The 13,606-nt window shown below is 44.5% G+C and overlaps 1 protein-coding gene across 1 annotated transcript in view; it reads left to right on the plus strand.

Moving 5' to 3' along the window:
* The first annotated feature begins 11,816 nt into the window (after window positions 1-11,816).
* Ryr2 (ryanodine receptor 2) overlaps window positions 11,817-13,606 on the plus strand; it is a 551,701-nt gene continuing 549,911 nt past the window's right edge. The window contains exon 1 of the mRNA XM_050142326.1: window positions 11,817-12,235. Coding sequence (XP_049998283.1) covers window positions 12,188-12,235 — 48 coding nt within the window. The 5' untranslated portion in view covers window positions 11,817-12,187. The remainder of the gene's footprint in view (window positions 12,236-13,606) is intronic.

The following is a 13,606-nucleotide window of genomic DNA, read 5'->3' on the forward strand; positions in this document are numbered from 1 at the left end:
TCCAGTGTGGGTCTCTGTCTCTATCTCCATCCATCACCAGATGAAGGTTCTATGGTGATATGAAAGATATTCGTCAGTATTGCTATGGGATAGGGTCATTTCGGGTTCCCTATCCTCAGCTGCCCAAGGAACTAACTGGGGACATCGGCTTGGGCTCCTGGGAGCCACTCTAGGTTCAAGTCTCTTGCCAACCCTAAGGTGGCTCCCTTAACTAAGATTTGTGCTTCCCTGCTCCCCCTATCCAACCTTCCTTTATCCCAATCATCCTGTTTCCCCAAGTTCCCCCAATCCTCCCCTTCTCACTTTTCTCTCCCCATCTCCCCTTACCCCCATCCCACCCCACCCTCAAGATCCCAATTTTTTCCCCGGCAATTTTGTCTACTTCCTATAGCCAGGAGGATAACTATATGTTTTTCTTTGGGTTCACCTTCTTATTTAGCTTCTTTAGGATCACCAATTATAGACTCCGTGACCTTTATTTATGGCTAGAAACCAATTATGAGTGAGTACATCCCATGTTCATCTTTTTGGATCTGGGTTACCTCACTCAGGATAGTATTTTCTATTTCCATCCATTTCCATGCAAAATTCGAGAAGTCATTGTTTTTTACCGCTGAGTAGTATTCTAATATGTATATATTCCACACTTTCTTCATCCATTCTTCCATTGAAGGACATCTTGGTTGTTTCCAGGTTCTGGCTATTACAAATAATACTGCTATGAACATAGTTGAACAGATGCTTTTGTCATATGATAGGGCATCTCTTGGGTATATTCCCAAGAGAGTCACCACAATTCTTTTGTCTCAGAGGCTTCTGCTCTGCTACTTGTTGATAATTTCTTCCCTATGTTCACTCTCTCTTCTTTTCTTTTTGACACTGAAAGATGTTATATTCTATTCAGAGTATCTTATCTGTTTGTCCTGACTTCTATATATGTCTTTTATTTCTATTTCTAGGAAATCTTCTCAACTTTAACTTACTATTCTCTGTTGAAAAGTTTCTTTTGCTTGACATTTTGAATTTCTCAGAATTCCTTCTTATTCCCTTTGCATCTGTACTGTTCTTGGCTTATTGAACAGTAATCCAATAAGCCAATTGCCATTTTGGGGACAATGTCTGATGTTACTCCATATCTTGCAATTTCTGTTTTTTAATGCTCACATTTTTGTTTATGATAGGTTTTCTTTTTCATATTTCAGCTTTATTAAAATAGCTGTTTATTTCTAGTTTTGTATTCTTATTTGGGGTAAGAATATAAAGGTTAGGAATTGAGGTTTGTAACATTAACCTACAAACTACATTTTTTAAGAAAAAATGTAAAGTTTGGTTAGACCAAAGGGGAGTGGTCTGGGTCAGTAGAGCAGCTCTGCTCTTCTGAGATCATCAGAGTCCAGCAACAGGTGATTGTTTACCTGTTAACATTAAGGGTTGGGGGACATGTGCTGGAGAAGGACAGAGAAGAAAGAGAGGCACGATATTCCAAGAAGTTCTGATTAATGATAGGATAAACAAAACAAAAACAGAAACAAAAACAGAACAGAGCTAGTGGCAAAGCATCATTTTTGATTAATTTTGATTACTTAGTTGACTGAATTAAGAAACACTTAGGTTGATAATGAAGTCTGTCTTTGGGCAAGCCTGTGAGGGTGTTTCCAGATAGGATTACCTGGTGGGAGAGGCCCATCCTGAATGTTGGCAGCGCCATCCTGTGGGTGGAGTTCTAGACTAGATAGAAAAGGACAGAGCCAACAGAATGACAGCATCCCCTTCTCTGCTTCTCCATCTGCCCAGCTGTGAGCAAGCAGCCTCGTTCTCCTGCTGCCGCGTCCTCCATGTCCTGACACGGTGGACTGTACCGCTAACTGTGAGCCAGATGAATCCTTCCTCCAGAAGTCGCCTCTCATCCGCTGTTTGGTCATGGCAATGAGAAAAGAAGCTAGTGTAAATTGGCAGGGGACAATCAGAAATACCTGGACAGCTGGACACGTGAGGTACAATCTCAGTCTCAGGAGGACTCTGGGGTCAGGAGAGGATCAAGGAGCAGGGCACCAGTGCCGTGTCCAGGGTAACCTTGAACTTCTTTCTGGAGTCTGTGTGGCTGAGACCGAGGGTTTCTGGCCTTCAGCTGCAGTTGTTCTGGGGAGCCTTAGAGACTGAGACTGTTTCAGGTTTGCTTGGTGACAGGCTTTTTGTTGTTGTTGCTGCTAGGAACCTTTCAGGGAATTGAAGTGAGGAGGGTTTTTGTTTATTTGTTTTCCTCCCTGTCTATCTAAAGCTATCTTACACAGAAGAACAAATAATTGAAATGTATTAAAGGGTATGCAAACTGAATTAGTTGAAAATGAAAATGAAATAAAAAAAAGCCAGATCAGGAGCATTGGACATTTTATGTGAACTCCATTAAGAACAAAAGGGTAGTTCTCATATATGGTAAAAGAGAAAAAAATATAAAATGAAAATTAATTGACAAAGCAAATGACTTTCCATGACATGGATTGCAGATGAAGTGTTATAGGAAGAGAGGTGGGCCTGTTGTTTAGGAGAGAAAGAAAAAAATGACAAATCTTAAGCAGATAAAATATAAGAACCTAGCTTTTTGTGCTGCTATTGCTCCTGCCAACATGGTGAACATTCCTAAGACATGCTGGACATCCTACAAGAACTGTGGCAAGCACCATCCCTACCAAGTGACACAGTACAAGAGGGGCAAGGATTCTTAGTACGCCCAGGGAAAGCGGCACTATGACAGAAAAGAGAGTGGGTATGGTGGACAGACCAAGCCTACTTTCCACAAAAAGGCTAAAACTGCAAAGAAGGTTGTTCTGAGACACGAGTGTGTTGAGTCCACTGCAGGTCTAAGAGGACGCTGGCTACTAGGAGAGGCAAGCATTGTGAACTGGGAGGTGACAGGAAGAGGAAGGGCAAGTGATCCAGTTCTAAGCCAATTTAGTGATAAAGACAATACAATCACACTTTTACTAATACACACACACACACACACAGACACACACACCTCCTACAGTAAGGTTCACAAAGTGAAATCAAAGAGACCAAGTGTTTTAGTCACAGGATATAGAAAAGGCTGGACTCATAGCCCTGGTGGTAGAGCGCATGTCTAGCAGGCACAAAACCCCCGAGTTCAGCCTTAGCACTGATTACAAAGCAGGCCTTTAATCCCAGCGCTCTGGAGGTGGAAGTAGAAGGCTTAGAAATGCAAGGTCGTCCTTGGCTCCACAGTGAGTGTGAAGCCACCTGGACTCACAAGACCCTGTCTGAGAAAAAAGAAGTACGGAAGTATTTTTTTCTTGTTAGATATACAAAGGAATCTGATTTTAAATGTAACTCACAGGATCGAGACAGTAAAAACAGTCTGTTTACTTATCTGCCCTCCCATCCGTTTATTGAAATAGCACCATACAGTTTAGTTCTGGAGGTCTGAGTGGAAACCTCGAGGGGAAAATCTGAGTCATGTATCCACAAGCTCTGGATGCTTGCCCCTGCAAGTTCTTAGCAAGCATTGGTTCCATTTTAGAGAATCTGTGGGGGAGAAGTTTAGTTAGTCACAGGAATAGTAAGTTACACATTTATAAAAAGAATGACCTAGACGTTTCCAGACCGAACTGATCCGAATAACCTCCACATCACGAAAGAAGCTGGAAGAACGTAGTTCAGAAGCCATCCTATGAATATTTTAATAAGAGCGGCGGTACACAGTGTGCCTCTGTAAAGAACAGATCCTGGCTGAGGATGCCGCTCTCTCCACCTGATGATGGAGATCAGGGTGATAAGGCAGCGGAGGGAGGTAGTAGGTATGAGCTGCTCAAGCGGCTTTACTAAAGATTCCCACTTCTGCTCGGGAGGTGACTGCATCAGGAAATTAAGAAGGAATGAGATGGGCTGGGTGGTGGTGGTGCACATGATTAATCTAAACTTTCAAGAGGCACAGACAGGTGGATCTTGGAGTTTGAGACCACCCTGATCTACAGAGTAAGTTTGAGGACACATAGGACTACACAGAGAAACCTGGTCTTGAAAAAACAGAAAACAAACAAACAAACAAAAGGAATGAGATGGTCAAAGGCTTTAGAGATGGTAGCCAGGATGTCTTGAACTGAAGATGGACAGTCAGAGGACAATCCCTTTAGTATGCCAGGTGGAGGGAGCCCCCAGAGAAGTGGTCTTGGCCTGTTTGATAGTGAGAGAAAGGGCCAGTGTCTTTGAAAGGCTATGAACAAGTGAGGGTAGATATGCTTCGTGGACAGGAAGGGTCTGAGGATACAGGGCCTTCAATTCATGATATACATGCCATGGATTTTATTCAAGGGCAAAGAGAGAGGTGAGGAGTAGATTGGAGGTGGCTGAAGGAGGCAGAAGAGGCTGCTGACGCGGAATGAGGGAGCAGACCGTTTAGATCAGGATCCGGGAGAACAGCCAGATGTGCAATCTCTTTCTTGGCATAAGTTGCCAGTAGATTGGTTGTGGGGAGGGAGGGAAGAGGGTTAATCAAAGTATGTCGCCTGAGCCTTTGGTCTGACTAGCATTACCTGTGATGGGGCAGACTCTGAAGCAAGATGATCGTGGATGGGATTTGGGGTGGGGGTCTACCTAGTGTGTCGAGTTGCTATCTGTCCATTCACTCGAGACTTGAGCAAACCAGGTATTATTCTGGACCTCAGGGGGAGAAATTGGCACCTCGATGAATCAGAAGTCACGGCCTCGAGATGTGGTTTGCATGGTTTCATCTGAGTCCTCTGGATTTGCCTGTGAGCTAGTTAAAACTAACAATAGGTGAGTGGAAGGTCTGGCTCAGCCTCTCATCTTTCGTATACCCTCCAAAGGCTGAGCTTTGAAAGTCAAGTGTCAAGTGCTTTCTCTGAAAGATTCACATAGTCCTTGCCACCTGTTTTGCTGTGCCTTCACTGCAACTATGGCAGAGAACTGACCACCTCACAGTCTCCTTACACTTACATTACCATGACCCCAGCACTCAGGGATTAAAATGTCAATAAGATGCTATGGTAGGAAGAGAAAGTTGAGAACTCCCAATACAGAAAGTCTATTAGTCTAGTCCAAGAAAAATATTTTCTACGGACCTGGTAACTTCCTAATTGAATTAAGATGAGATTTAAGGGAACTTAAAATGGCCCTGGCTCACCTAAGCCCTGCATGAAACACACACACACACACACACACACACACACACACACAAAACCCTGCATGAAATATACACATGCATGCATGCACACACGCACTCATGCACAGTAATCTGATATACAATGCATGTCTTAATCTGAATGGCTATTCCTAGCATGAGCTACCTTTTGATTCTTGGATTCACCCCTGAGATCCCTCCTTGTCCTTCTTATTCCCCTTGTCCTTTAATAACAAGGACCACTGCTCTTCATGGACCTGCCCATTTACCCATTTACACATGATGGATGAATGATATTTGTGACTGTACAGTTCACAAGCCACCTGTCCCAAGAAGTTTTTCCTATGTCCTTCGTCATCCATTCCCACCTCTCTCCTCTGTCATAGCACTCACCTTTCTGCATGACTTGTCGCTGTAAGCTCCAGGAACCCAGCACGTTCTTGCTCATTCTGTATTCTGGGAAGAGAGCACAGAGCCAGGCAGTAATGATGGCAAATGAATACTAAATGCTTGAACGCACGGATTGAATATCAACTGTAAAGCCGACTGGGCTGCTGAAGTGGCTCTGCCCTGGTCTCTGCCTTCAGCTCTCTTAAAATACAGTGTCAAGGGTAGGTGTTGGCTTGGACAGCTTCATCTTCCATGACTAGAGTTAATTTTGGCTAGTAGCTCAGCATGCCTGCTACCTGAAAGTAAGCATAGTACCCTGCCAGGTGTCATGACCTAGAGCCCAACAGGGCACAGTAGTCTTAAAGCCCAGAGATTGTTTTCTCAAGCTGACTTTCCTTAGTCTATCACCTTTAGAAATTTCACCAGGATTAGGAAATTTAATGACAACTTAAAAGTCTGTTAAAATTATCTTTTTTTATTGAAACACCTTATTTTATTTGTATGCAACTAATGATGGTGGCAGTCAATGTCAACATCTTCCTGAATTTTTTGCTTTTCCAGAACCCCACAGCATTGGATATATGTGTAACCTACCCTTCCCAGGACCACTTTTACCCCAGACACATGGAACTCTTATATTTAAGTCAAGGTGAAGCTGAGATTGGTGTGACCTTGTGGTCAACAACAACAACAACAGTATACTGTATGCACAGACATCTAATATATGTGACATTTGAATAAAATGGGAGAGGAAAAAAGAGGACGCTATTTTGGCTAATTACATAGGTGTTGTAAACTTTTGAAGACTACCTATTGTATTTTCACTTGTGGGTTAACAAAATGGAAGTTCTTTATTTGACAATGAATTATGTTCTCTGTTTTTAAATGATGGCAGATGTTCTTGAGATACCTTAAGCATAAGACAATCATGATAGCCCCATAATATCTGAATGTTCTCCACCCAGCTGTCCATGAAAATAATTTGAAAATGAGCCAACTCTCCCATGAATATTATTGAAAAAACAAATCAAATGCATCTTTATTGCACATGTATTGCACAGCGATTTCCTTTGTGATAAAACATTTTATCTTAAAAAGAAGCTTGCTAGGACTCAAGATGTTCTAATGGAGGAGAAACATCCTTCCTGCAGTGGAGTTTCTTAAATCTCAGGAAGTAAACTCAGTATTTTCAGGAAATCCCTGAAATTGATCAGATCCACTAGATTCCTCCCTTCCTAAGTATATATATAAACAGTCAGGACTGCTGAGAGACATCCCCAGACAAGCCCGGGTACTTAGAAGAGACAGAGAACAGTCAGCCTTCCTGGCAGAGGCTCAGACCAACTAAGCTGTCCAGAAAAGACTCTTCACCCTGGTGAGATGCCTGTAGTTGTGTAGTGAGCTCCAGGTTTTATTAGCCATCACCCATGCTGGGGTGGGCTTTTGATGATGGAGCTGTCTTCAAGTTATTTTTGCTTCTGTAAGTGACATGTTACCCATATTTAAGTATTCTTAATAAAACTCCTCAATTCACCAAGTTGGACTTTGGTGGTATCCTTACTGTAATCTGTCGTCAGTTTCCTATGTGGGCTGTGAAAGCTTTTGTTTGTGTCTCCTTGGGAATAGAGTCACACATCATGTGTAGATTTTTTCTTATCATTAACCCCTATACAATATGACAACTAGTAACTAAAATTTACATTAATTAGTTATAAGTAATCTAAAGATGATATAAATAACGTAGGGTTTTATTTGTAAGTATAATTATATAAATATGAAACATCATATCTGAAAGACTTGATCACTGGTAGATGTTTGTATTTTCACGGAGTCTAGATAGAACCCACATTCTCTCAATATTTAAGGATTATAGTAGTGTAGATATAAGTTAAGACCAAATCTGCTGGTTGCTTACCTAAGGCTTACCTCGGCAACCCACATCTTGCCAGAAGTTCAAAACTCAGAAATTCTCATCTCCTTGGGAACCTATTCTTCCTCAGGAACCCAGATCTCTTCAAGAACCCAAATATCCACGGGGTCCCACATCTCAGAAAACCAAATCTCCCTGGAATCCCACATCTCCTCTGGAAGCTCTATCTCTTCAGGGTCCCTGTCTTAGGAAGCCATCTCCACAGAAACTTATGCCTCTTCAGGAAACCACGCCCCTTTAGAACCCATCTTCTCAGGAGTCTGCACATTTTCTCAGGAATCTGAAGCTCTGCAGGAATCCACACATCCTCAGGGAATACATGGCTCCACAAAGCACGCACTTCCTCAGAACCCACATTCTCCTTCTGTAGAGAAGGTGGTTGATTAGTGGGCTTTCGTTTATGGGGAGTTGCTCTTTTCTGTGATGACCTGGGCTCCTCTGGTGCCATGATGTGCATCATATTGCTATATATAGTTCAGTCCTGACCCTCTAAACTCGAGTGCTCATGGCGGTTTGGAGCTTAATAATTTTAAGATCGATAAAAGGAATGGACAGTATACTGATGAGTGACCTTAAAATCTTAGCAAACCAATTTCACCTAAGCATCTGAAGTGTGGAGGAAAGCATAAACTGGATTTTATTTTTGAACACAGAGTAATCCCTGCCTTTTCCCTGAATTTACTTGAAATTCCAAGAGCTATCCGGACCCTGGTTGGCCTGCAACCAGGGACAGATCTCTGCCAGAACAAATAGACCATGCTAATCTAGACTCTCGGACTTTCTACTTTGGGATCAGGGTATGTGAGGAACACAAAAGAACTTGATCATGGCATCTTCAGACCCCTGCCTCACCATTCAGTACCTGTATGGTCTGCTGAGAATTATAAGACTCGGTCCCTTCTTCCTAAGATGGAATATGTGAAGATGAAAAGAAATATTAAAAATAAAATGCCTGGATCATAGTGAATAGTCAACAAATAGGACTGCGTTATCATCATCTCTATCTTCATCATCATCTTCATCACCACCTTCATCCCTATCATTTTCATCTCAGTTCTCATCTTCATTATTATATTCATTTTCACTCTCATTCGTCCTCCTGGGATTCATTGTCATCCTTATCACCTTCTTTATCTTCCTCATCTTCATAACCACTATTACCCTTCATGTCATTTCTGGTTCTCTGCAGTGATACAAACCTAAAGATTCAGGCCATGTCACCTGAAGACTGATTTGTGGTGATGTCTCCCTGAAAACGCCTGGTGTATTGTCCTAGGGTAGGTGCACATGGGGATTGTAGAAGCTTAGAGAACCTTCAACAAAGGTTGTGAGGGAGAAGTTGGTATTTTGAATTCATATAATTGGAAAACAGTAAATGAATAATCTTATATGTGTCCTAATGTTTTGTTCTTTAAGGATGCCTAGAATCTTGCTGAGCTAATGGTGAGTTACGTTGTCCCATTCTGAACTGGGCAGCTGCAGAAATCTCTTTATTAAATGTAGACTACCTAGCAATATTTTGTTCCCCAAACCAAACCAACCCAAGCCCCCCAAAGAAAAACGAGAAGAGGAAATTTGTTTTTTCTACTTTTTTTTAAGATACAAAAATAGCCATAAAAGGGAACACTCCCCATTTTGAACTTACTGTATTAGAAAGACAATTCTTTACCCTTTTATATTATAACAGAGACCTAACAGAGTGTTATATTTAACATATAAAGAGTCCAGTAATATGGTTGAGCTCACATATTGGTTTCCTAATGCAGAGTGGTTAGTCCTGAAACCATACACAAACAACAGAAATGGAGTAAGCAAATTGCACTGATATGTATTTGTGAATGCACACACACATATACATATGTATGAACAGTAATGAAAGAAAAAAAGGCTATCAGCTTGAGAGTGGGGGATATGGGTGAGGTCTGAGGGAAGGTAACTTGGGAGGACCTGGAGAGAGGAAAGGGAGGAGGGAAAGTGATGTAATTCTATTTCAATTAAAACATTAAAATAAAATACAAAAGGAGTCTAAAAAAATAAAGCATTATTAAGAAATCATGTTTCAACAGCAGACATGAAGAGGGAATATATGCAATATGGTCCTAGGGAAAAAGGAACATTTTTATAAAAGCAGAAAAACACATAAAATATTGGATATCCATAATGACTCAGAATAGCCTACTCTCCTATTTTCTGAATGGTTTTATGCCTATGAAAATGTCCATTTGTTAATCCTGCTTAACTTGAATCTAGAGTTAAAGATTCTAGGCATAAAGTTTACGTCCACATTATATTTCTTCTTCTAAAATAAAATTATATTTAACATGAAAAGCTCTATTATCCCTTTCACTCACAGGGTTGTTTTTCTATTTACCTTTTGGATGGTGTAATTCTCTATTTTTTTTTTCATCTACCGATACAGGAATCTGCCAAGTTTTCAGGTGAGATGATGGGCGCCCTCATATAACACAGACATCACACCACAGAGTGAGAATATTTGCAGAAAGACATCTGATATTTATTTTTCTTGGAAATAGACAAAAACCCTGACTCTGAGGACAAAGTTAGCAGAAATAAAATGTAACCTGAGCAGAACTTTCTGATCAGTTTTAATGACCTATCTGATGCTGTGGCATGTGTAGCAGAGGTAAATTGCTGCAAGATTCTTTATTTTATAATCCCTGCACTTGTATAGGATGGGCATTTGGGAATGTTTCTTTCTTCACATATTTTTTTCAGTGATATTTTGTATTTGGAGACTGCTTGTTCGTTTCCCGGCCACCCAGACCTGAATAATCACATGGAAACCATATTAATTACAACACTGTTTGGTCAATGATTCAGGCATATTTTTAGGTAGCTGTTTAATCTCAAATTAACCCATTTTTTTTTATTAATCTGTGTATCGGCAGGAGGCTGTGGCTTACTGGTAAGGGTCCCGTGTCTGTCTCCTTCGGCAGCCACATGTCCTCTCTGTGACTCTGCCTATCCTCTCTCTAGATATCTCTATTTGGATTTCCCGCCTGGCTTTATTCTGCTAAGCCATTGGTCCAAACAGTTCATTCATCAACCAATAAAGCAACACACATACAGAAGAACATCCCACATCAAAATAAATGAAAGAACAGTGAAATAGGAAAAAAAAAGGGACTGGCTTTCTTGTCCCATTTTCTTCAGACATTTTATTTATCTGCAATTTATTATGCAAACATAGTTGCATAATTTATTTTAGCATTCATTTATTTATTTATGTGTGGAGGCAGAGGAAAACTTGTTGCAGACAGTTCTTTCTTCCCACCGTGTGGTTCCCTGGGATTGAATTTAGGTTGTCAGGATTGGAGACAAGCCCCTCCACTGGCTGAGCGATCTAGCTAGCCTACAGCCGTTTTTTAAAATGGGGATTTGGTTGCTTGTTATTGCATGGAGCCTTGTGAGGCTTGGATAGGACATTTGTGGAGGAATGCTCAAATTTTAGCCCTTGGGGAGGACAGCAGACACCTTAGGGTGAGTTTAGGGCCATCCACTGATTCCTACTGGTCCTTATCATTCCATAGTTTATTGTAATTCCTTGTGCAGGTAGATTATGAATTCATGTGTCTTGTACCACATTGCCTGACAAGATACTCACTTTGTTATTGAATGCTGTGATTGCTAGGCTACCATCGAATACTTTAAAAATATATATTTTTATGTATGTGCCTGCATGAATTTATGTGCACTAAGTGCATGCAGGTGCTCATGGAGGCCAGAGAGCGTGGGTTTCCTGGAACAGGGGTTACAGGTGGTTGTGAGCCGCCTGGTGTGGATGTTAGGAACCGAACCTGGTACTCTACAAAAGTAGCGAGTGCTCTTAACTCCTCAGCCATCTCTCCAGCCCCTGTTGTTGAACATTTTGTTAAAACTCTTCGTGCATCCACACCGTGCCCCTTGTCTGGATCATCTCTGATGTGAGCTTATCTGACTCAATACCGAAGAAACCGCATCTATCTAGATTCGAGGGAGTCCAAGTGTAAATATCGAATACACTTAGGTAGTCCCGACTCTGCGCACCCCGGGAGAAGGGGCTTTGGAAATTGGTGCGGAGAGCAAGCAGCCTCCTTGCTAGGGTTTGAGGTCAGGAAGGGCAGCAGGTGCAGGGGAAGGCTGAGCGCTCTGGCACGCGCCAGGCAATTCCGCGAGCGGCCAGTAAGCGGCGCTGGGCCCCGGCGCTGGCGGCCAGAGGAGCGGGCTGCGGATTACCTGCAGCAGCCGGGGCCGGCAGCTCCTCCCCGCTCGCCCGCCCCCAGCCCGCCCCCGCCGCCGCACTACCCGAGCTCGGCGGGCTCCAGGCACTCGCTGGCGGGAGCCGGGGCCGAGCGCGCCGGGCAGTGGGGCCTCCTCCCTGCGTCTTCAGGCCGGCTGCCCTCCTCCCGCACCGTGAGGCGCAGGGAGGCCCCGCGCCTCGGCCGCCCCCGCGCGCCCGCCTCCGCCGCGCTGCAGGGGGACCGCCGGGCTCACGGCACCAGCAGCGCGGCCCCCGGGCGCCCCCAGTTCTCGGCTGTGGCCGCCACAGGGGCAGCGACCTGAGGTAGCAGCTGCTGGAGCCCCTAGAGCATCCCGGGGGGCAGTGACTAGAGCTCTCAGAGAAGCCGCAGAAGCAGTAGCAGCAGCGTGAGTGGCCGCGGTCGCCGGGCTCCGCAGGGCTCCGTAGCCTGCCGGGCCAGGAGCGCGGAGCCATGGCTGATGCGGGCGAAGGCGAGGACGAGATCCAGTTCTTGAGAACTGTAAGTGCCATGTCGCGGCGCGCGTCCTCCCACGGGAAGGGGCGCCCTGGTAGCCACTAGCCGGGTGCCCGTAGAGTGACACCCGGCTGCGGGGCCAGAGGCGCCCCGGGGATATTGGAGGGGTCCGCATCGCCACATGTGTGCAGGTGTGCGTGTCGAGCCTAGGAAGGGCAAGACGCGTGTCTGTGCGCGCGTGTGGAAAACCAAGGGAACCCCGTGCAGTGACAGCGTGGCTAGCCTGCGGGAGGTACCCGGGAGGGTTCTATCTAGTTGCGGGATCCGGGACTGGCCAGGGACCTCTCCGACGGCCTCAGGCTAGGGTGCAGAGCTGCGTGTTTGGTGGGGCGCGCGGAGCGTGGGGACTTCAGCTGTCGCCGTCCCTGGGGCTTTGGGGTTGAGTCTGCGCGCTGTCACAGAGCGAGGACATCGCAATCCGCGTACTTGGCATAGCTCACATAGTGAGTGGCCCAGGGCTGAGGAGGCTGCCCTGAGGGTGCCCCCAAGTCAGGATGATACCAAAGACACGAGGGCTTGCTCTGGTGGACCCCACGGTTCCCGGCATGGTGTCGTGGTGATTTTGCGACGATAGCTTGCAGAGCACATGGGAACCGTGTTGTGTGTGTTGTGTGTGTGTGTATGTGCGTGTTTGTGTGTACGTGTGAGTGTGTGCTGTGTCTGCGCGCCGCATGAAAGCATTTACGGAGGGTGGGAATCATGAACGTGTGGTGTCGTTCTCTTAAACGCTGGCTTATTCAATACTGAGTGCAGCAAAGTGCGTGCCTGCAAGCGAGTGTGTGTGTGTGTCTGTGTGTCTGTGTACGTGCGCGCGCAAGGTGAGGGTGGCTGCTTAGAATTTCCACACTGGGTAATAAGCAGGGAAAGACTGGCCTTACTCTAATAAGATTCCTTCTCCTTAAGTGCCTCTTGGCGCTGCTGCTTCCTCCCGGACTTGTTTTAACATTGCAGATACTTCCCAGCCCAAGCCCATTGCTCACCTCCAAACCTGGACTGAGCCCCCATGGACCAAAGAAACACAGGAACTCCGTGTTAATAACAATCCAATTCGCCTTTTCATCTCATCACCTCGGTCCTTCCTTCCCTGCCTCTCCTCTTTTCCCGAGAATATCCTCCTGACAGGATTCCTGGATTTCAACCCAAAACTGCATTTTCTGCTGGGATTTCTTCCCGGCAGTTTAAACATCCCACTTCCAGGTGCAGTCCCCTCCATAATCACAGAACACACCACAGATAGGAAAATTTTGAAATATTAACTAGAAGATAACTTTTAGGTGTGAAATCATGTCGCTGTGTTTGCAGACAATCTGGAGGTACCATTAGAAGCCCATTCCCCTGTCCCTTTTGCTCTTCAGT

This window comes from Alexandromys fortis, unplaced genomic scaffold (assembly GCF_014885135.2).
Source record: "Alexandromys fortis isolate MF-2015 unplaced genomic scaffold, M_Fortis_MF-2015_v1.1 scaffold_5, whole genome shotgun sequence".
NCBI classification, from domain to species: domain Eukaryota; kingdom Metazoa; phylum Chordata; class Mammalia; order Rodentia; family Cricetidae; genus Alexandromys; species Alexandromys fortis.